Below are 22,699 nucleotides of genomic sequence, written 5' to 3' on the forward strand. Positions count from 1 at the left end.
CTGGGCTTTATTATCAAAACATATATTTTACTACAGGAAATGTGACATAGTTCAGAGCATTATGATGAATATCAACATGTCCTCCCAAACGGTATGTACTTTTCACTGAGTTTTTACTGTTCTCAATTGAATGCTACTTCGACAACAACTCGGATTATGTTCGGTGTTTTCCGTAACTCCTCCTCCTTTCATCCCTTGAGGTTGTCAGGGGCAACTAGGAGCGACGCTCTTGTCTTCACTCAGGAGGCTCCACAACAACAGTAGAAGTTACGGTCGATGTTTTGAAGTGTCTCGGCATTAAACAGTTAAGTCGGTATTAACACTAAGGAAATGACAGTCAGGCTGGTCTTCATATAATGAAACACAGCCGTTAACTTCATTATTGTAGTAGCGAGGGCCAGCAATCAAAGCTAAAATTGGCTAGCTTATCTAGCTTAGCTAATGTTAGCGGCTAAAGCTAACTTAACGTTAATAATTTGCCACTTAGCTAGCTAGTAACCTTATTGCTTAACTAGGCAGCACGACCTATTATATCGAATCTTTAGTTAGCCATGTTCAAGTCTGTACTATTTATCTGTATGGTGAAGTAGCTAAGTCGAATACATTTAAGTGCAAGTAAAAATTGGTTATCACTCGTTGCTATTTGATGGAAACGATCTGGGGTTATCTAACGTTAGTGATTAAGTAAACGCACTAATCGGTAACCACGTTCAATACTGGAGGTTAGCTACACATGATTCTCATTTTCTTTTTCTCCCTTCTTATCCAGAGAAAAGCGCAGGGGACATGGCGGTGTATTTTGACCACCGTATTGAGGCCCCTGAAAGCACTGATGTGCCCTCTCAGTTGACCTGGCACGCTGCTTTTCCTGTGTTGGCTGTGGCCTCAAGCAGAGCTGCTGCTGGAGGCACTGTAGACCTCTACTTACAGCAGGTAATCAGAAAAAGAGAACTCTTTGTTATATCATTTTAATTTTACTGTACACTATCAGCCAATATTTGGACACGCTTTCTTATTCATTTCAATGGGAAAGTGACTCCAAACATTTGACTATTAGTGTATGTATATTTTTCAATTACAGCATTATTAAAACAAAGTTTGAATACTTGAAATAATAATCGGTGTTCATGTACAGGGAGAGCATGTTGAGAGTTGCCATTTAGAACGTCCTCACCAACCCACAGTGCTGCACTGGCATCCCACAAAACCAGTGTTGGCAGTAGGCTGGGAGAATGGAGAGGTAGTGCTGCTGACACACCCATCTGGAGATCAAACAGTTCTGCCCAGCACACATGCAGCCTGCATCGCACTGCTAGAATGGAGCAGCTCTGGCAGCCGTTTGGTAACTGGGGATCAGGTGAGTGTGTTGAAATGACTGTATACACAGACATTCTCGCTGTATGTGCATGCCATACTCACATGGATTCACAGCCTGTGGCGATGTAATGGGTTACATAAACATTAATTTTTGAACCAAGCCAGGATTATCAGTATGGCATATGCGGCAGGCCATAGTACGGTAAACTAGGCATGAATCTGTTCCATTGTGTAGAACCATGCAAAGTGGTTTTCTTGTACTGCATAAATAATAAAATAATTTATTGACAGTTTGGGGCTCTAGCAGTATGGAAAGTAGATGCCAGAGGGAGACTTCAAGGAAACTATCTAGTAAAGCATGAATACAACAATCCTTTAACTTGTTGCATCTTCAGACCTGCTTCACCTGGAGAGTAAGTAGTTGGTTATTCTGGTCCTTAACAGTATCATTAGATTGAAAATAGTGTTACATCACTATGTTCTCTTGCTCTGAATGATATATTTCTGACAGTGGGCCCTAACACTTTTTACAGTGATGTGGCTATGCTAGCCAGGGCATCAGTGAGTGGAGATGAGAGTGCTCTGGATATGTTCAGCTGGAAAGGAGCACCTCTGAAAATGGGCCCACAGGAGGGACTTGCTTTCTATGTCAGCACTGCAGATGGTAAGAGATTGTGTTTTTTTGATTGGGTTCTGCATTTCAAGTAAATGTTTGACTTTCCCTGTACTGGTGCCATGTTTTCTTAAGGACAACGTCCTGTCTAGATAAGGACTTGATCCAGTTGAAACTGTTCAGCATTTTAGCTAGTATGCCTGATTAAATAACAGCTTTTAAATATATCTTTAGTTCTTGCTCTACCTAATAGGAAATGAAGAGTGTTTTCCCTGTTTTTGCTTTGTATATATGTATTGCATTGCTGGTTACTTGCTAGTTAGTGCTATATTGAGCAGTTATATAAATAAGAGTGGGGGAATATTTCCACAGCAGTATTGGCCACTAGGAGGCCAATAAAGGCTGGGAAAAATCTAAAGGTCAGTGGAACAAAGGTTCCATGAAAATAATAAAATTCTGTCTTAAATTTAGAATTTGAATCCATTTTAGCAAGTTCGACAACAGTTGAGCTTAAAATGTCTCACTTCTCACATTGGGGATTTTTTTTGTTTCAACAGAATTCAAAAATGGCTGTGGCTCTACAATCCTACCAAATTTCTGGTGCATTTAAGATCATATTTTAATCTTTAACCCTGTGTTCCGTGTATAGGTAAGGTCCACAGTGTGGATGAGCACTGTAAGACAAGCACACTTCTCAGTGTGGACGGTGAAATCAAGAATCTGTTCTACCTTGAGAAGAGGGAAGCCCTCGCTGTGATCACAGAGACTATGATGCTGTCACAGTACAGTCTGGGACCTGAGGGTGGAGCCCAGGAGTTCTTAAAGGTAGACTAGAATCATCAAAGATACAAATTCTTAGATAAAGCTTTGCTTATGAAGACCGTCTGGATGTGGTTCAACATTGCATGTTAAATAAAGCCTGATCATCATATCCCTTCGATGTTCATTTGGTACTGTTCATTGCAGAGCTCTTCAGTAAATAAATACACTTTTTTAGTTCATCCTATATATTTCTATATCATTTTCACATTTTTTAAAGTTGCTGTTCTTTGATCAGCCTGAACAAATGACAACTGAAGTTTTGATTTTTTTTTTTGGCAGGTAAAGTTGAGCAGCAAGAGTGGACAGAATGTAGACATTGTCTGGACAGATAACAGTCTCCTAATCACAGCAGCAGGCGAACAGGTTATCAGGTCAGTGTACACATAGTGCTAATGCACACATACCCATGTGAAACCTCAATAACATCTTGTTCCTGTTTTTTAATAGGCTGTGGGACCTGGAGCGAGATGACAACTATGTTTTGGCCCTCGATGAGACTCTGGGGTTTGAGAGAGGAGAGATGATCAATTGTGTTTCATACTGTGCAGGAAAACGTAACTAAAATAACTGTCATATATTACCAAATGTACAATATAAAGTGTTGTTTTCTCACATTTCTGTGGATCTGGTAAATTTAAGATATTGTATTTAAAATCTTCATTGTTTTTATATGATATCGTTGCCTCTGCAGAACTCCTGACAGCTGGTACCAACCTTGGGCGCATAGCAATGTGGAGGATGGTGGTGCAGCCAGGTAGTAGAGGAGGTGACACCAAGACCCAATGGAAGCTACAAACTCCCACTGAAATAGGTGGAAATGTCACCTGTCTACAGGTACCCTGGGCCAGCATTTATAAAGCACTGTTGTATTATTTATAAAAAGAAAATTAGCCCCATACAATATAGTAATAGAGTTTTTAACAACATATATATATAGTATTGTGCTGGGAAAGTTTACTCAGACCTTTCATTTCAGTGGGGCTCCAGTCTAAATCTGCTGGCGGCCAACAACTCAAACACAGCACTGATCTTGTGGGAGCATGTGATGTCGGCCCACTTCAGCCAGCAGGTGGCAGCAGTGCAGCTTACTCCAACCCACCTCAGTGTCACTCAGTTTGCTACAGGAGTGCACCTTGCTCTACAGTCTGACATACACATCAAGGGAGTGTGTGTTACCAAGGTAAGTGTGGATCTGAGAAGGGGAAAAGTGATTTTTATCTGTACCTGTACCATGAACTCCTCTTCAAGGGTTTGCTCTTTAAGAAAAATAAAAATTTTAATTGATTTTATGGTAACTTGACATGTGTCATACGAACAGGACTCTGTGACAGTCTGGAGTGGCAAGCAGGTCACAGTGTATGAGCTTTCAGGAACAGCTTTACGCAATACAGGTACAACACCTGCCCAAAAAATCAAACTCAAAAGGTTGCATTTTACAGATGTGACACTTTAGAATTGGTCCTCATTCCCCTATCCTTCATCTATTCCTTTGTCAACTTATTCTTTTCCTTTCTGTTTCTGTTTTTTTTCCACATGCCCTCTTGCTGATTTCCTAGGATCATTTCCTTGTGACTCCCATGTAGTAGCTGTACATGGTGAGAACCTCTACACCGTGGAACCTAATAGGGTACAGATCCGCACACCACAGGTCTGTTTGCCTATATTGGAAACTACTGTACTTTCTTTGTTTTACTTAAACACAATAGTGACAAATGTTTGACTGTGCACTTTCACAAGACAAACTGGGTGTTCTTGTATTAATGTTAAATTAGAATTGGTTTTAGTCAGCACAAACCCAAGTTTGTTTTGCTTCATGGATTTAGTTAATTTCTTGAACCAATCTTTCCTCTCTTTTCCTTAGGGCACCGTGAAACAACTGCTAACTTTTTCCAAGGCAGAGGGAAACCCGATCCTACTCAGTGTGTGTCAGTCATATCTGGTGGTCGGCACGGACACAGCACATATCAGAGTTTTTGACCTCTCGCGGAGGTATAGTGTCAATGTGGATGTTAATATTTTTGTTATTTTGTTTTGTTATTATGTTAATATTTCCAGATTTGTTTCCTCCAGTTAAAATGTAATATAAGAATGCTAGATCACTTCCATGTATTGTACATTTTTTTGTTAATTTACAATGTACATTTCTCTGTTCTAAGCAATTTCTTTTCCATCAATGCCAATGTAACAATATCTTCATAGAGATGCCAAAGCTCACTGCAATGCTAAGAACCTGGCTGAACAGATTGCCAATCTTGGTGGCTTGAGGTCAGTCAAGTGTAATGCCAATGGCAGCCAGATCAGCATCCTAATCTCTCAGGTGAATGGACAATGCACAGCAGTCATTTTTCTGAAAAGCTATTCAATATTTTGAAAACCATCAGTATTTCATGCTTATTATGAAAAATATGGTACCAATTCATTCAAATATGTTTCTTTGCTGAACTAAATGTAAGTTTTATCTTCTCAGGTAAATGGGCGGCCTGACCACAAAGTGTACTTTTATGATGTTGAGATGGACACTGTGACGCACTTTGACTTCTTCATTGGCAGACCTTCCAGTGGTATCGCACAACTAGAAGAAAGTGAAAGGTAACGGACATTAACTGACCAGTTAAGTGCATGTAGAGTTTTCTCCTCTAGCTATGTTTCACCCTACATGTCTGTTTTACATTTCAGGCAGCAATTTCAGGTGACAGAGCTCAGCGGTCGGTGCCCTGTATCTCACTTTTGGGATGAGTGTGAACCTCGTCTTTTTGTTTGTGAGACCATGTCGGTCGGCTCTGAATCTTCATCAACTAGTTTCTTTGACATGGTAAAAACTGCAGTTTAATCGTGAGATAGTCCCGTACGGCTAAATAAGCAGAGTGTGATGCTAATACTACTGTTAGCTTTTAATACATTGGTGCTAAAAAATTTACAGTCATGCTACTGTGCAATGCTGCTGGGTAAAAGTGAGAACTAAGAGACATATATATTGATTCATTAAGGCATTTTAGCAAGCAATCAGAAATTGATGATCCTAAAAGTATTTTAATAAAGTAAATTAAGTATTTAATCACATGAGGGCGTGTTGTTTTCTGTCTGTTTAGGTGGATGTGTCCGTGGTGACACTCTTCTGTACACAGGAGCATGGGCTCCTCCTACAAGACTGCTACCCCAAACCTGCAGGCTTGCAGGCTCTTCTTGCTCTGGATGTGCCTTACTATTATTTCAGCTGCAAGGTGTGGATAGAAATCACTGCTGTGCATGTGTATTTGCTTTTCAGTGGGTTTTTTTTTAATACTGCATTTGTTTTTTCTCTCTTTAAAGTTATCAACTGGCATTTTCTAATCTTTACTTAAGTATTCCTTTGTTTTTTGTTTGCACAATTATTACACACCCCAGATATTATTTCGGAGGGGTGGTGTCTTTCAACCAGAAGTAAGTGTTTGATGTCCAGAGAAAGGCTTCAGTACCCTTAATTCTGACTTCCAGCTACTGTGATTGTGCTTTCCTTGTGCTGCATTGAAGAAAAATTTAAAATACCTGGTCCCAACAGCACAAAAGTATCCTTGTCGTATTTAGAGCTCAGTAATCTGTGTCTCATTACACACCTTGTCTTTATTAATAGATTTCTGTGATGTTGGTGTTTGGTTTGCCTCCTACCCATTTCTCCAGGATTTAAAAAACCATATTCCCATATTATTCATTACTACTCTGAACCACATGATTATCAGTGTGAACACCATGATTTCATTTCTCATCAGCCTGGTGAAAGGGATCCAGGGCTAACAGAGGGTTCGGCCACAACATCGGCACCTCAATACCAGACCCAGCCACCAAGAGGGGGGCCTGCCCAGTTCCCCCATATGGTGTCCAGGCGACCTCTCAGGGACTTTGTGGGCCTGGAAAACTGTGAGAAGAGCACCCGCGATGCCATGCTTAACTTCAGTTTCTACCTGACCATCGGCGATATGGACGAGGCCTTCAAGGCTATCAAGCTCATCAAGAGGTAGGGCAGAAATATCTGCATGTCATTCTTGTGTCAGCATGCAAAAACACGGTGAAAAATATAGACCTGCACATTTTAACAGTTTGTGAGTGCAAATATTCCACTTGCGACCTCGATCAGTCTCTGTGCTTGATTGACATTGTTGTGCATAACATGAAGACTATTTGAGGGTGGGCCCATGGACCTTTCTGGTTACTTCTGTGATTGATTGATTGATTGATTGATTGATTGATTGATTGATTGATTGATTGATTGTAAGTGGGATAAACTGTTAAAACATGCAGGTCTGTATTTTTCACTCTGTGTTTTTGCACCCTCTAGTTTGATGTGATGCCATAGATTGTCCCTGTTTAGTTACTGTCATCACATTCTCCACCAGTTCTTTTCACTGGGGCTTTAGTTCAAAGTCCAAGTGAAGCCCACAGGGATAGTATTGTTCCTACAGCCTTGACTCTTCTCAGAATGCTCTACAATGGGTAGCAGTGGGACAACTGTGTCTAATTGCTTCTGACGTGTTGCGAATGGGACATTGTTGCCACTTGCTTTTCTTCACCCATAATTTCATTCAGCATCTTTGACTCCCATAATAGTTCTGCAACCTGAACAATGATCTGCTCTCTGACAGTCTGAGTGATCAAGGCACTCAGTTATTTATTTTTTAGATTTGTATTTTCTTATATATTTTTCTCTAAGCAGTAAGAACATGTCAACCAGGCACTTGACAGGAAAATGCATGTTTGTCATTTTAATAATATCTAGGTCTAAATTCAGCAGGTTTGTGTATTATAACATGATGATCAGATTAGATCCACCCACACCAAACTTTTATTTGTTTATGTAATTACATGAAATAGATTTTCAAACACAGGACATGATTAAGGGCTTTTCTGTGTCTCTCCTAAGGGAAGGAACTCTTCAACGTGTATATATGTGACTGTTTCTGTTAGTTTGCGGGTGTGTTCTGAAGGGATGTACTTTTCTAAACACACTGCGACACGCACACATATGAGTTCCCACTGCCAGTTTGGTCCAAAAGGAGTGCCCTTTCCATTCTTACAGACATTGAATCAGGTCAATAAAAGGATGTGTGTGTCCATTCCTGTGTGTTTGTGTGTGTGTCATGGGGAAACGTATATGTGATTTTAGCAAAGATCTGATGTTATCTTTAGCAGAATACGTGATTCAGGGCACCCAGTCTGAGTTCTGTTCTAGTGTTACTTTTGGACGTACAAACATTACATAAAATGGGAAGTAACATTAAAAAGAAACTAATGGGAATAGCATACTCCACTGACTGGGTATTCCAAATAGTTTAATATACCCGCAGCTTTACTAAGTTCCTAATTGATGGCTATTTTTATTTCTGCTTAATTTTTTTAAACAATAAAAGATATTGTGTCCGATTCCCACATCTCCACCCACACGAATAAGCACATCCTGCAGCAGGTATTTAATCTACTACATGTTTTTTAGGTCATATAATAAAATGAAAATGTTTGAGAGACTATACAGACAATCCACTCATGGAACTTAAAAGGTCATTTCAACCAAATCACACCTACACATACATATACTATAAATGTGACCATACAGACTAATCCATTACCTCACTCTGATAAAGAAACCTGTAACACACTTTTCCAGTATGCCTCTCAAAGCAGCAGATACAGATGCTTGAAATGTCTTTATTCTGTCCAGACTGTGCTACTTCCTGTCATTCATATTGTCCTTGACTCTAGATGACTTGTTGCTTGGTTATCTGACCTTATGAATACAAGCCTTCTCTTAACTGTCTGTTTCCCATTACATTTAAGGGCAAAACGCCTCGTTTCCACCAGGAACAAAAACACCCAGGGAATGTTTCAGGGGTGAAGCAGAGAGATTTAGCGGCCATCATGATTGGCTATCGTTCATGTAACTCTCATGCACGCCATTCATGCTATTTGTTGGTGGATGGTATGTAATTCACAGCAGGAAACCACCACAGTTCTTCAATGCCTATTTGTCAAAGAAAGTAGTACCACTGTTCCCTAAAGCAAATATTAGAATTTGAGTTATACAAAAAGTATGTATTTACATGTGCTGTATAGTCAGAGTATGATGGCAAGTATTTTAGAAATGTTTGTGAATTTAATACAAAGAAGAAACAGAAATATCACATTTATATAATTATTCAGACCCTTTGCAAAAACATGTGAAAATTAGCTCAGGTGCCACTCACTGCTTTCAGTAGCTTCTTGTCCATACAAATTTTAAAATCTCCAATTTGTTTCATTAAGTTTAATATTGCCTATTTCTCGGATGCCGTGCTGGACAACAAAACATTGGCAACAACAACAACCACTTTGAACATTTACCAATAGATTTATTGAATTTATATGATATATTATTATTTTATTGTGCCTTTAATAGCCTGGAGTTCTTTGCAAAAATATGATATGTTCACAATAATACTACTACTAATGATAGCACTATTCTATACACTATATTATATTAATTTATGTATACATATACATATATATATATATATATATATATATATATTTGTATGTACCACAAGCGAGCAGAATTTCATACAGAAAGCATCATGAAAACGAATTTAAATATTAAAATGTGTGTCATTTTAAAATGCATTATATGCCAAAATATTTGTTATCATTGATATAACAAATATTGTTTAAAAATTCAATTCACATACATTAATTGGCAGGTTATTTGTCGTTTTTGTTTTCCATTTTTCATGAGGACAAATCTTTATGTTGCAATGTCTCAGAGAGTGAGAGCGATCATCCCTACATTTCTTTCAATATGCTTACATTTGGTGTTTGCAAAAAAGGTTTGAGTTGACTTCTGCTTTAACCTTGTTAGTTTACCTTCTTACTTGCATCAAACATCATTAATACTAATATGTATTAAATCTGTAGTAAGATTTAAGGATGAAAACAACTATGAGGTATTCTGGTGCTATATTTTCAATATCTTTCTTTATTTCCAATTTATAATTATGGAGGAAGCTGTGTAATAAGTGCACATATTGTATAATAAAATAGGTCAAGTTCCAGCTTGATCGTTTCATATGAAGGATGTTTCATATAAAACAGCCCTAGTCCAAATTCAATATTTAGCTTAGAATCATCTCACCCAAACATGAATATATGAGACATTATATTATATAAACATCATTATTTGAAATGATTGGATGTTTCAGGCTGTTTCAGACATTAGTTTTAGTTAAGTCTGTGACTTCTGTGCACTAAGCAGCAAAAATCATTCTGATATCTTTATGATGGAGAGGTTGTGAAACACAATTGCAGGTACGTGTTAGTCAAGCCATTGTAGAGCCACAGGAATAGACTCCTCTTTCGAGAGTCGCATTGGAGGCACCTAGCTGGAGCAAAACATGAACAGTCGATAACACTGTCTCGTTAGTTTAGTGTATCACTCCTTATTGGATCAGCTTGTGAGGTCAGATGACTCAACAAGGTGACTCCACGTAGTCATTGTCTATACGCGCATGGAAAGGTGATGTCGGTGGAGGACCGATGATTATAACTTGCGGTGCTAGACCATCACGACGATGTAAAATGTTCCAGATGAGCATCACCGCAGCTATCGTTGCCAGCAGGCAAGCAGCTATGTCCAGGTAGCAGGAGTAGGATAGGTGTGTGTAGGGCCCAATCCTGTAGAAGGTCACAAGTCCAATCATGAGCACAAAACCTGTACAGGAGCACAAGGAGAAAAGGCCTTAGTCAATGACAAGGCATGATCACTTAGCAGTTCCCAGTTGAATATATTTGTTGAACCTTTAGTAATTTGAGGACTTCTGAATGCTATGTTGTTTAAATAGTGTTGTCCTTCATGCTGGGACAAATCACCTGGTCACATTTCATAGTGATAGAGTTACTAGGAGCTTCCAAGTATAAATAAAGTGTAGCTAAAATACTGATGTTCAACAATATAATATTATTTACTATATTATATTATAATATTTACTATTTTAGGTTGTTTTAATAGCAACAAACAAAGTTTATGGCATTAGTTTTTTCTAATATTTGTTTATAAACAAAAGTACTGCACAAATTAAAAAAACTTGACTTTATTGTTATTCACGCAAATCAGTCCAATTATTTTTAAGACATTTAACCCAAAACAAATGATTGGGAACCTCCAGGTTAGTGGTAGATGAAATGTAAGATTCCCAAAATTAGTAGTAATGACAATCCATCTAATAGTTATAGGACAAATTGTTGGAGCACCTCACCAACAATCTGACTTTACGACTCATGAATCAATGCTGCTATCATGTCTATAAATTGGTTTTAGAAAAGTTCTTCATTCAGTCAAAGACTGATGTTTTCTTATTTATTACTATATATGTATGCATTTTACCATGTAGTTCAATATTTCTTCGATATTCAGAAAATGTAATGCGAATGTGCCTAAAGTCTCTCACTGGCTTGTCGAAACCTCACAGAGTCACTTAGACATCCATCCCTGTAACCTGGAATTTTACAGTCGAGTGGGAGCTCTGTGTGGGGTCTTTGAATTTTGAAATCTGTTTCCTCCTAGGATGAACTTCTGAGATCTCAAGATCAAAGTTCTCAATATTAAAAAAAAATATGAGAGCAAGACTATGTGCTCCAAAAAACCTTTGATAAGTTTTATCTCTCAACTTCTTTGAATCACAGTAGTTTAACTCACACAATGAGGAACTCCTGTTTACATGCAGGGGTAGAAAGCCACACAGACTTCAGTGCTGTTTCTTTACCCTTTGATTTATTGACTTATCTGCAGTGGAAAGTTATTCACTGTCCTCATACACCGTATCTTTCTGCACTCTTACTTAAAGAGGTGTGTAGAGTATGAAAGCCCATATCAATCAATGTCATTCAAGTATCCCTCATTCCAGCGAATTCAAGAGTGCTCTGGAGCCATTCAGTAATTCAACAGAAATGCGTCAGACATTTTGCCCCATCCGCAGTTGTATAAATACAGTCACCAAAAATAATCACTGGAAATGGGGATGTTGGTGCTTTAGGACATGAATCAGTTCATTTCCTGATACAGTCAGCGGCACCATGGGTGGGAGTTCATTTATTATTTTTTTTCTGTACCTCTGCAGTAAGATGGCCGTCATTGTTTTAAGTGAGGATGTGGATAATAGTGTGTGTATATCATTGCGTGTCTACCACTGTGTGTACGCATGAGAATGCAGCAGTTTGCTCAGTCTATTCATGTTTAACCTGTCTGGCTTCTTTTCCAAGAAAATGAATAATCTCCTGCCCAGGTTCCAGGCAGGGCGGGCTGTGTGAACCTCTTTTTTTGGCACAGACTTATCTCTCAAACTTCCTTCCCCTTTTTCCTCTTTCCATCCTTCCTTTCCTCTTCTCCACACCCTGAGTTCTGTGGTTTATATATTTGCTAGACGTTTGACATGTTTTGTCATAGAAAAGACCTAAACAAGTCTTATCTGAAGGCCAGGTCTTGGAAATATTTTAGTTGGTTTGTTTTCCTTCGAATTAATCTTACAGAGCAAAGCACTGATTGGTGTGACTAGTCTGCCTGGGTGTCTTGCTTGAACTTTTATTGCTTCCTTTTTACCAGGAATCTCTTGAGCCATAGATTTCTCAGAAAAGTATAATTCCTTTCTAAGGCAAATTTAACAGCTCTGAATTGTGCACCACATTTGCAACTGCCACAGTCATGGCCTGCATTCATGCCTTTTGACATATTGACAGCTGTGTCCATTCAGAAAATACATTCCTGAGTTGTCTCCAGGGGTGAAATAGCCTATGTTGTGCTTTCAGCCTGGACCTGCCAACACGGCTGAGATATTGCTGAATGAAACAGCATATTGTTATTCCTCACTCTGCTTGCAGTAACAGAGCGTTTTGGCACGTCTAAAAATGAAAACATTCCTGAGAAAGAGGGTGATGGGTAAAAATATCTCCATTCATTCAGAGCTCAAGTCCATTCACTCACTCACTCACTGGAGGAGGTCTCAAGTCGGGATGGGGAACAGGTTACTAAATGTTAGAGGCCAATAACACTATATGTATTCTGGAAAACAGGTCCACTTACTTGATCATGAAATAAGATTTTTTTTTTATTCTCTATTATTATTAACACTAACAAATATTCTTTTTGTATTTTAAATGTGTTTGACAATTATTTTCTCAATTGAATTGTGTAAATTGGGAACAAAAACTTTTTCTGAAGCCCAAGATGCTGAGGTGTAAACCAGGTGTAAATTCATGTTAACCTATTCATTTGAATGTGTTTGCTGGCAAAAGCAATGACATTCCCTCATCGTTAACTGTAGTTTTTGTTTAGTGCTAAATGGCGGTACACTCATCACCTAATTTAAGTAATATCCACTTTACTGTCTATTAATACTCTCCTGAATATCCTGTTTTTGGTTGGGAAAAACCCGTTTGCCAAGATACACGTCATCTTGTTACTCAGCAGCTTTGTTGACTATGGGAAGAGAGTAAAACTGGAAGATGCCAGTTTTGTAGAATGCTTTTTATTTTTACATTTCAGGGAAATAGGTGTGTACTGTTTGTTTCTTTTTAGACTTCATCGCCATTGTTACTATACTTTTGTGAAAAAAGTTATAATAGATTATTACTGATAGCATTAAAAACAGAACAGCTGTAGCTATAAATGGCATTTAGGAGCTAATGATTTATGGGACTGGAAATCTGTTTGTTTTGCAGTTGTTTTTATTAATGCTTTAGTGAGATGAGTTTGTGGTTTGGCTGCTGGTGCTGTCTTATATTGAAATATAGTACAAGTACCACTGGGTGGATCTCAACCTTCTCACCCAGGTCTTTAGATAAAAGCCCTCAGGCAGCTGTGCGTGCCGAAGACGCTAATGATAAAGAGGAGATTCTTTGCTGCTGCTCTTGGACATTTTGTAAACATAGACATAAAAGCTGCACCAGCTTATCTAGAGAGGCAATTCCCACCCTGCTGTTGTCACAGAACATTTCTCTATCAAAACACACTACAAACGCATGCTTGCAACACACACACACACACACACAGTGACATACACAAAAATGCATGCACATAATTCCTCCTGCTAGTGCATGCACAAACACACAGTCCCTGTCGAAACTGTCTTTCCCATCCATTTCGCCCCCCTCCCCTCTTTTTCCTTCTTCAGCTCTGGGGTTTGCATAACAGGTAGTCACAGACATTTCCTCGTCCTGAGCAGGGATATCCTGGCGCCCAAAAGTCGCTCCCTGGCTCGCTGCAGCTCTGGCCCATGGATTCTGGGCTGGGACTAAATTTAGACCCCGAGTAGACCCCCTTCATGCTGCTTTACCACAATGATACCAAGCAGCTGAGCCACTGCACACAACAAAACACACTTCCTCAGTAGGGCCAATAGGACAGGCCATACCAGCCAACTCCTAAAGTGGCACAGTAGGATGGTTAGTTGCTGGGTGTAGAGGAGGGGGTCTGTTACCATGACTGCAAGTTTTCTCTTTTCATGTTATGTTTTTTTTTTTAGTTTTTTAACCCCTTTGCTTCTGGGTTTCTTACTTTGTCTTCACTGTCATCTTTTTTTGTGTAGGTCCAGAAATTTAGTTTTTTGCCATTTCTATCTATAAAAGAATACTGTGTAGGTGAGGTAAGGATTGTTGCCATAGAGTTCCTGCAGTATTTGCACCTCGGGGTAAATCAGTATTGGAGAATCAGCTTGTCTAGCTCCCCCCTGTGACTTTATCCCCCTGTTTTTGCCATTCTGCCAGAGAGAATGCAAAGTTGCTCTTCTCTTTCTTTCTCTCTCTCTCTATGTGTCGGAACAATATAATGTGCAGACCTCAGCTGCAAGCACACTTAGCACCTTAATTAGAACGTTATCTTTCTGCTGATGCAAAGCAATTTAAACAACCTGTAGGAACAAAGCTGTAGGAACACTGATACTCACTGGCTAACTGGAAGAATGCAGCGATGGCCTCCTCCCACCACTGTGACTCCTGCGTGATAAAAGGTAGCTCCATCAGGCCCAGAAGGAAAATCAGCTGACCGGTGGTCAGGGCCAACGTCGCCATCAGGTTACATGCTCGCATCATATCAAACTGCACTTGAGGGATCAGAAGAAGAATTGTGTCATATTTCCTGCACTATTATCTAAATGCATCTATGACAAGTTAGTTTAAGGCTAAATCAGACATTTTAGTCTTTAAATGCTGTTCAGATAATGTATTGGATTTGTAGGAAGGTGACAGAGGCATGATTACTGTTTTATCATGAATGGCAGACCGACGTTTCCAGGCTGCCCCTTGTGCCCAGTAAAGTTAGTGAGTGAATATTCAGCGTTTCCTATTCTTGTTCTTGAATGGAAATTTCTCAATGGAAATGAATTCAATAAAACACAAATCCACTACAAAACTCACTCACTCACTAAAGCTAATCCTGACTTAGTTTATACTTGGTATTACTGCCAGCAAAAGGTTGAATTTGAGTTAGTTGGGCTAACGTTTACGCTAATACAAGCAAACCACTTAAATTTTATTTAGGAATGTACATAGCATGTTCATCTGGCGGAGTTGTTTATCCAGGTAATTCACTGTTTTGGTTTGTTTTTTGGAATATAACCGTCTCTGGCCCCCTGTTAAGGCTCCTGATGATAGAAATTGCTTCTTTACTGACTCAGTGAAATTCTTCTGTGATGCGTTTCAAATGGAAAAAGAAAAAACTACCACAAAGACACTGGGCACAGAAATAGCTTTAGTCTTGTGTTTGTTTCTGCTGAGAACTACTATATCTTGGGCCTGTCAGTTAACCAGGGTGCTCAGAAAAGGATTAGACACTTTGAAGTTTAGTAATTTTCACATTTCTTGAAAGCAGACATTACTAACACTGTTATTTAAAAAAAAAATAGAAATCAAAGTAAAAACTTACATTTAACTGTACTGCGGGATTCTTGATAGCCTGCATACTCAGAACCCCATCCAAGGCCTTCACATGGCCTCTGTGTCCCTAGCCCCTTTCTCACAGCCTGCAGATCATCACGGCCCCTTTCCCCAACTGTGGGGCACATCCTCCATAGTCCAACACTCCGTTTGCGTCCGTCTTCCAGGGCTTGCAGGACCCAGCTGGGGGTAAAGGCTGCAACATTGTTGAGGACCAGGGACAGCAGGGCAATTGCCACTGCTGCCACCACCAGCCTCTGTACGGCCATGCGGCGCCCGAAACCCGCCACCTCTCCCCCTCCCTCGTATCCCTCCTCCAGTGCCTGTTCCTCCTCACTGTCTTGCCTGCTCCTCTGCCTCTCCTCTGGGGCTGTAGCACCAGCAGTGCTCTGGACCCCCTGTCTCCTCTCCTCCACCTCTGCCACCACCACCACCTCCTCCAGCTGTTGGCTTGTGCTGTCCCAGCTCACACAGAGGTGGATTTGGCAAGAGTGTTTCTTTGAGGCTTAGCTAAAGAACATCTCCATTCATCCTCAGTCAGGATTTGGTTGTCGTTGCAGCAGATCCTCAGCCTTCTTCCTCAGACAGCACTGTGGGTACGTGGGGATTAATCCAACTGGCACCTAGGTCCATTCCAGTGGTTCTGGCTGGCTGCAGCTTGGCTCTTGGATCTCGGTTCTTGCTTTTCTCCTTATTTTCCTTTTGTAATTTATCTTCTCCTTTCCCTTCCTTCAGTACTTTGCTTGCTGTAATGGTCTGACCTCTGCATGTGCAGCTGGATTCTCCGTGTAAGCAGTAGAATGTTTTCCTTTCTTGTCTTCACATTGCCTTTGGAAGAGTGTTGATGGGGAAAAAAAGCACAGATTCTTCGGACAGCGTTGCTAGGAGCTGACGTGTTGGTACCTTCGCTTACAGTTACCAAGACTGTCTCTGAACTAGAAGAGCCACTACTGCCTGTTTCGAAAAAGAACTCCTCTTGCCCACCTCCCTCTGCTTCTTTCTTTCTTCCCCTCTCTCTCACTCCTTTTTCGCAATCCTTGAGGTCAGAGTTGAAATGTGGTGGAGTTGCTGCTTTTCATAGTCCAAGACATCAGCTCACAACTGTAGCAGGCTTTAAACAGAAAGCTCCCTCCTTCATGATCACTTTAAATGTGTGTTTGTGTGTCTGTGGGTTTGTGTGAGTGAATATCCAAAAGACCCCCCTCTTAGACGTCACTGTTGTGTATTCTTTTGTCTAGAGCCCAGGGGGCGTTTGCTATAGTCCTCTCTCTCGTGTACAACAAACATATTGGCCGCCACAGTCTGCCAGCAACAGGATGTGTTTCCTGAGAGGAAAAGAGGATGGGAAGAGGGGCCAAATGTAGACCTGTTCCTTCTCGTCTTTCCTTTTCTGGCTCTCTTGGTCTTGCTGCTCTATGTGCAGCGGGCTCAATATTCTCAGTAAAGTTTCTCACTTTTTGTTCAAGGGGTTAGTTTTCTGTGACCATATAGAGCAAGATTTTGGCTAACACTTTTGCTTTCTTTTGCTTGGCCTCTATTCCCCCTCTTATAGCAAGGCCCCTAAAGTTTTGGGGTATTTCCTGTTGCCTAACTTTAATAAACAGCCCACATCTGTATAAGCTAAAGACAGGAGGAGGGAGGGAACGCAAATAGAGACCAGATGGCTGTGGAATCTTCGATTTGGAAATAAAGCAAAAGAAAAGAGGGTAGAGGGGTTGATTTACGTCAGCAAGACAAAAGGGAAAAAAAGGGAAAGCCAGAGATAAAAAAAAAAGCACGCCCCTTAGAGTTGAAGTCCTGCATATGTTCTTGTATGGTTATGCTTATATCAGTGCACAAGGACTGTGGTGGGTTTTTGTTTTTAATGGTGATAAAGACTAAATTAATACTACAGCATTAGAGTTCTGATCAAGGGTATTTACATATTTGTCTGGGGTTTGTCACCATTTTTACATGAATATTATATCAACATTTCTGTGTTTTTTTTTTTAATGAAATTGAAATTGGGTGTAGGTATATGCGTATAATTGTTTTTACAGGCACACACATCACTCTTGCAAACAAGGATTTCTGTTTTTTCTCATTAGTAAAGCAGTATGGGAAAACATGGCACGGATGTGTGTGAAGACCCGGCGGCTAGATGTGGCCCGTGTGTGCCTTGGGAATATGGGAAATGCTAGAGCAGCAAAAGCACTGAAGGAGGCGGAGGCTGAGCCAGAACCAGAAGCACAAGTGGCGATGTTGGCTATTCAACTTGGCATGCTGGTAAACATTTGATTGTTGGCTCTAAACAACTGACTCACAGTCCCACTAATAAGGTGTCTTGTGTCCATTTTTCTCTGTGCTACTTATGAACTACCCAAAGAAAATTAAGAGATTCTTATTTCTCTGTTTGCATCTTATATCACTTACATCTTTTTTAAAATTAGAAAAAAACAGTCACTTGAGACATGACATGTAACAACACCATACATTCAAAAGCAGAGAAAATGAGACAGAGAATGAAAGACAGACATTGTAATTGAAACATGAAAGCAGTAGACTCAATTTCATAGTATTCATCCAGAGGATATTTTTTTCTGTTCTTCATAAAGATCCCTAAAGCCATAATCTGACATAATGCCACATCCTTTGGCTACTAATAACATGTCCTCTTTTTAGGTCTAAGCTTTTCACCGCGCATAGACCATGGGACTTTCCAGACCAAAATCCATTTATCTTTCCATCATCTTTTCCTGTCTTGTAACAGGAAGATGCAGAAAAGTTGTACAAGTCCTGTCAACGCTATGACCTGCTGAACATTTTCTACCAGGCTTCTGGCCAATGGCAGAAAGCTTTAGAGACAGCTGAAGTCTATGATCGCATCCATCTGCGCACCACCTCCTACAGTTATGCCAAATACTTGGAGTCCATGGGTGACAAGACCCTGGCCATCACGTAGTAAGATGCAATTGACTGTTATTATTTCAGGTTTAGTATTTGATATGCTACGTAAACACAGTAATGGTCACTCTTTTCTTTAACAGTTATGAGAACTCAGATACACACAAGGTAGAAGTACCCAGAATGCTCCAGGATGACACATTATCTCTAGAGGTCTACGTTAGCAAAATGAAGGACAAGTAAGTCTACAGTTTTCCTTCATGGTCATCTGAAGAGAATATCACAAGACTGTTATAACATATACATACACTGAGTTACATTTAAACATCAGAATGCATACTTTGTAAAGCCCCTTATCTTATCAATCTAGGAACATTTACAAGTGGTGGGCTCAGTACCTAGAGAGCCAGTCAGACATGGATTCAGCACTGCGTTTCTATGAGTGTGCCCAGGACTACCTCTCACTTGTTCGTGTGCACTGCTACATGGGAAACATCCAGAAGGTAACTAACACTTGAGTATTTCTTATGGGAAATGAATTTTACTTTCTAAACAAAGGTCAAAGTGTTTTGAAATGTCACCAATGGATATGTATTGCTGTGCTCATTATGATGTTGACTCTTGTTTTGAGCTTAAATAGGGAAATAACTAAAAAGCCTTAAACCAAAACATCATCAAATAAAAGTCCACAAATGTGGTAATGTATGTATTTAATTGTCAGGCGTCTGAGATAGCCAACGACACAGGTGACAGAGCAGCATCGTACCACCTTGCCAGACACTATGAGGGTCATGATGATATTAAACAGGCTGTCCACTTCTACACACGAGCCCAGGCCTACAACAACGCCATACGACTTTGTAAGGTAACGTACTTTACTGTCTCCCTTCTACACATCAGCATATTAAGTTAGAAATCTCTCTATTTCATTTTCAAGATGCCCGTGCCTACATTTCTATTGCTGAGCTTTAATCCTTATCCCATTGAATTTTTGACTTTTTTTGTATTGTGTCCAAACAGGAGAATGGTCTGGATGACCAGCTGATGAACCTGGCTCTCCTCAGTAACCCAGAGGACATGATGGAGGCCGCCTGTTACTATGAAGAGAAAGGCACCCATATGGACAGAGCTGTTGCCCTCTACCACAAGGTCTGTCCCAAATACGTTTTTCTGAATGACTGAGATTATGTTTAGATTCATTCTAAATCATTCCACAAGGGGGCAATATTTTTTTTTGAAAATAGCAATGTGTAAAGATAAGAACCAGAATTTCAGTAGTTCAGTTTTTTTTTTTTGCTTGTTTCTCTTTTGTAGGCTGGTTATGTCTCCAAAGCTCTCGAGTTGGCCTTTGCCACCCAACAATTCTCTGCCCTTCAGATGATCGCAGAGGATCTGAATGAGAACTCTGACCCAGCACTCCTGGCACGCTGCTCTGACTTCTTCATCACACATTCCCAGTATGAGAAGGCTGTGGAATTACTGGTAGCAGCCAAGAAGGTATTTGTTTGTGACACATCACCTAAACATGGACATACCAGCTCATATCATCGTTACTTTACTTAAGCATGTCTTTACATTTGTGCGTGCACACATGCCCAGTACCATCAAGCCTTGGAGCTGTGTGTGGCCCAGAACTTGACTATCACAGAGGAGCTGGCGGAGAGAATGACTGTAACTGATTCAAAAGATCTGTCTGAAGAGGCCCGAAAGGAGCTGCTGGAGAGGATCGCTGACTGCTGCATGCGCCAGGGCAATTACCACCTGGCCACTAAGAAATACACACAGGCAGGCAACAAGCTCAAGGTAAAACTGTGCTGTGTAAGAAATACCATATGCACAATTTATTTAACAGGTATCTGGATGAAAAGATGAGCTCTTCTGTCAGCCTGCTGCCACATGTTTCAGCAATATGTTTATTACATAAATGCTAGTACATGCACACGCAAGATAAAGATAAAAATATTGTGTTGTATCTTTTCCTTTTTTAAACAGGCAATGAGGGCACTCCTCAAATCAGGGGACACAGAGAAGATTGTGTTCTTTGCCAATGTCTGTCGTCAGAAGGAGCTTTTCATCATGGCTGCCAACTACCTCCAGTCTCTGGACTGGCGCAAAAATCCAGAGATCTTGAAGACTATCATTGGTTTCTACACTAAAGGCAGAGCACCAGACCTGCTAGCTGGCTTCTATGAAGCCTGTGCTCAGGTAGGGCAAACATGCCAAATATGCCAAACACAAAATGACTTCATTTCATGATGATCATTGGTCTGGTTATGAACAGTGAACCTTTTGGAATGATCATTTCACATAGGAAACTCATGACTTGAGAAAACATGTAGTTCTAACACAGACGTTCTATGTCTGGGGAGATGAATCTTCATATAGTTACAGCTTTCTCAGGAAAAATACATTTTAACAGTTAATGTTTCCTGTGTTATGCTTTTTTGACATTTCTTTACAATACCATACTTGTTATGTCAAAGCTTAAATATTGTCATATAGGAAAAGTTTAAAATGTGCATCAGTAAGAGTTTTTTTCTTTTCTTCTTGTTGCTATTGTTAAGGTGGAGATTGATGATTACCAGAACTATGAAAAGGCTCTGGATGCTTTGACTGAGGCAGCCAAATGCCTTTCTAAAACAAAGGACTCTTCAACTGGACAACAGGAAGTAAGACTGGCTAAATTGCAGCATAAGATAACCCTAATCAAGAAGTTTGTCCATGCACGTAGGTAAGAACTCTTATTTTTCTCCCTTTTATTTTAGCACCTCTGTCTTTTTCTATTGCAGAGGACCTAGTGTTTTTGTTTGGCTTTGATTTGTCTGCAGGTTGTATGTGGAGGATGCTGGCGAAGCGGTGCGGTTATGTGAAGGCCTGCTGGAGGAGCCAGATTTGGACCCTGCTGTACGGATTGGAGATGCATTTGGTTTCCTGGTGGAGCACCACTGTCAGCAAGGCAACTTCCAAATGGTAAATGTCACATTTCCCTGCTGTTTTTAATCGGTTAAGTGACACCTTTGCCAAAGAATTGAAATGTTTGCATTCAGTCAAAGGAAGTGTTGAAGTATGACTCTTAAGGTTTGGTGAGTTCCTGGACACTCAGCTCTCTGTCTTTTGTAATCTTTCCTCTCCAGGCCTATCGTAAGCTGGAGGAGCTCCAAAAGCTGTTGCCAATGCAAAACATTAGGTACTACATTAGCCAGAGCAGCTTAGAGGCCCTGAAAAAAGAGATGGGTGAACTCATGGATCGTGGTGACAACAGACACAGTGTGAAGGACGACGATGAAGTGGAGGAGGACTTAAATGTATCTTAAAAATGAACACATTGATTGGGCAATATATAAATAAAACACTTTCTACACAGGCAAACACAGTGGAGTGAAGGTGAACGCCAAAGGAAGATAAAGCAAGACTATGTCAGGTTATTTAAAAGCATCAAGATGTCTATGACTCAAAAAACGTATCTGAACTATTAAATATTAAAGTACAAATATAGCGTGGTTAAATGCAGGTTTGTGGTCATTTTATAAAGATTTAAACCAGAAGTAATGGACCTACCAGCAAAGTAATTTATTGACAATTTAAATTACAATTGAACAATATTTCCCAAAATGTTGACCATAAATAACTGTTAACTGGTGTCATCCAAAAAAGGATTTTTAAAAATACATCATGCAGCTCTACTTTTCTACCACAAATCCTGGGTTCAATATGTTTTGTCCAACGTGGTGTGGATGAGCACAGCATTTATTGGGTTCCAGGCATTTGGTACAGTTTATTTTTTTATTAAATTGGTGTATTATTTGTAAATGTCCTCTCAGTGTCAAAAAAAAAAATATCACTGTAAAGTATTTTAGCTATTTTTTTATACATTTCAGTCAGTTGCTACTTGGCACTTACAATAACAGTACATTTGATAATGCAATGCACTGTAAAGTTCCTGTAATAAAATATTTATAAATGAACAACATGGCCTTGAAGGTTTTATATTGGTGATCTTACAAAAGTCTGTAATAGAACAAACAGACTGAGGAACCTGGCCAGGATTTTTTTCATTTTTAGCAGTCACTAATTATTTATTTATTATTTTATAATAACTTGACGTCACTGTTACTACTAATATGCAGTAAGCATACACTGACC

At 39.8% G+C, this 22,699-nt stretch overlaps 2 protein-coding genes across 2 annotated transcripts; one reads left to right on the forward strand and one right to left on the reverse strand.

The window, feature by feature from the left end:
* The first annotated feature begins 203 nt into the window (after positions 1–203).
* On the forward strand, positions 204–22,463 carry ift140 (intraflagellar transport 140 homolog (Chlamydomonas)). Its single transcript, XM_026315531.1, has 30 exons — positions 204–304; positions 770–933; positions 1,136–1,357; positions 1,609–1,730; positions 1,851–1,981; positions 2,580–2,755; positions 3,032–3,123; positions 3,200–3,306; positions 3,444–3,586; positions 3,729–3,932; positions 4,071–4,143; positions 4,309–4,400; positions 4,614–4,741; positions 4,952–5,069; positions 5,220–5,341; positions 5,429–5,564; positions 5,842–5,973; positions 6,499–6,743; positions 17,761–17,938; positions 18,423–18,613; positions 18,700–18,795; positions 18,927–19,059; positions 19,278–19,421; positions 19,577–19,705; positions 19,871–20,053; positions 20,156–20,359; positions 20,549–20,761; positions 21,121–21,287; positions 21,385–21,526; positions 21,691–22,463. The coding sequence occupies exons 2-30, from the start codon at positions 787–789 to the stop codon at positions 21,868–21,870; spliced, it is 4,350 nt and encodes a 1,449-aa protein (XP_026171316.1). The 5' UTR covers positions 204–304; positions 770–786; the 3' UTR covers positions 21,871–22,463.
* tmem204 (transmembrane protein 204) lies at positions 8,130–17,047 on the reverse strand. The gene is made up of 3 exons (XM_026315532.2): positions 15,663–17,047; positions 14,686–14,841; positions 8,130–10,460 (listed from the first exon to the last, which is right to left on the reverse strand). Exons 1-3 carry the CDS (start codon positions 15,940–15,942, stop codon positions 10,219–10,221), a joined length of 678 nt encoding a protein of 225 aa, XP_026171317.1. The 5' UTR covers positions 15,943–17,047; the 3' UTR covers positions 8,130–10,218.
* Positions 22,464–22,699: the final 236 nt, after the last annotated feature.

This window comes from Mastacembelus armatus, chromosome 19 (genome assembly GCF_900324485.2).
Source record: "Mastacembelus armatus chromosome 19, fMasArm1.2, whole genome shotgun sequence".
NCBI classification, from domain to species: Eukaryota; Metazoa; Chordata; class Actinopteri; order Synbranchiformes; family Mastacembelidae; genus Mastacembelus; species Mastacembelus armatus.

What these genes read in the sequence shown, in the direction of transcription:
- ift140 (XM_026315531.1), top strand. Translation starts at nt 787, where the DNA reads ATGGCGGTGTATTTTGACCACCGTATTGAGGCCCCTGAAAGCACTGAT. An exon ending in GTTTGGTAACTGGGGATCAG is followed by an intron (nt 1,358 to 1,608) that starts GTGAGTGTGTTG and finishes ATTTATTGACAG; the next exon opens with TTTGGGGCTCTAGCAGTATG. An exon ending in AGGGAGTGTGTGTTACCAAG is followed by an intron (nt 3,933 to 4,070) that starts GTAAGTGTGGAT and finishes TCATACGAACAG; the next exon opens with GACTCTGTGACAGTCTGGAG.
- tmem204 (XM_026315532.2), bottom strand. Translation starts at nt 15,942, where the DNA reads ATGGCCGTACAGAGGCTGGTGGTGGCAGCAGTGGCAATTGCCCTGCTG. An exon ending in ATCCCGCAGTACAGTTAAAT is followed by an intron (nt 14,842 to 15,662) that starts GTAAGTTTTTAC and finishes TGATCCCTCAAG; the next exon opens with TGCAGTTTGATATGATGCGA. An exon ending in TGCATTCTTCCAGTTAGCCA is followed by an intron (nt 10,461 to 14,685) that starts GTGAGTATCAGT and finishes GCTCCTGTACAG; the next exon opens with GTTTTGTGCTCATGATTGGA.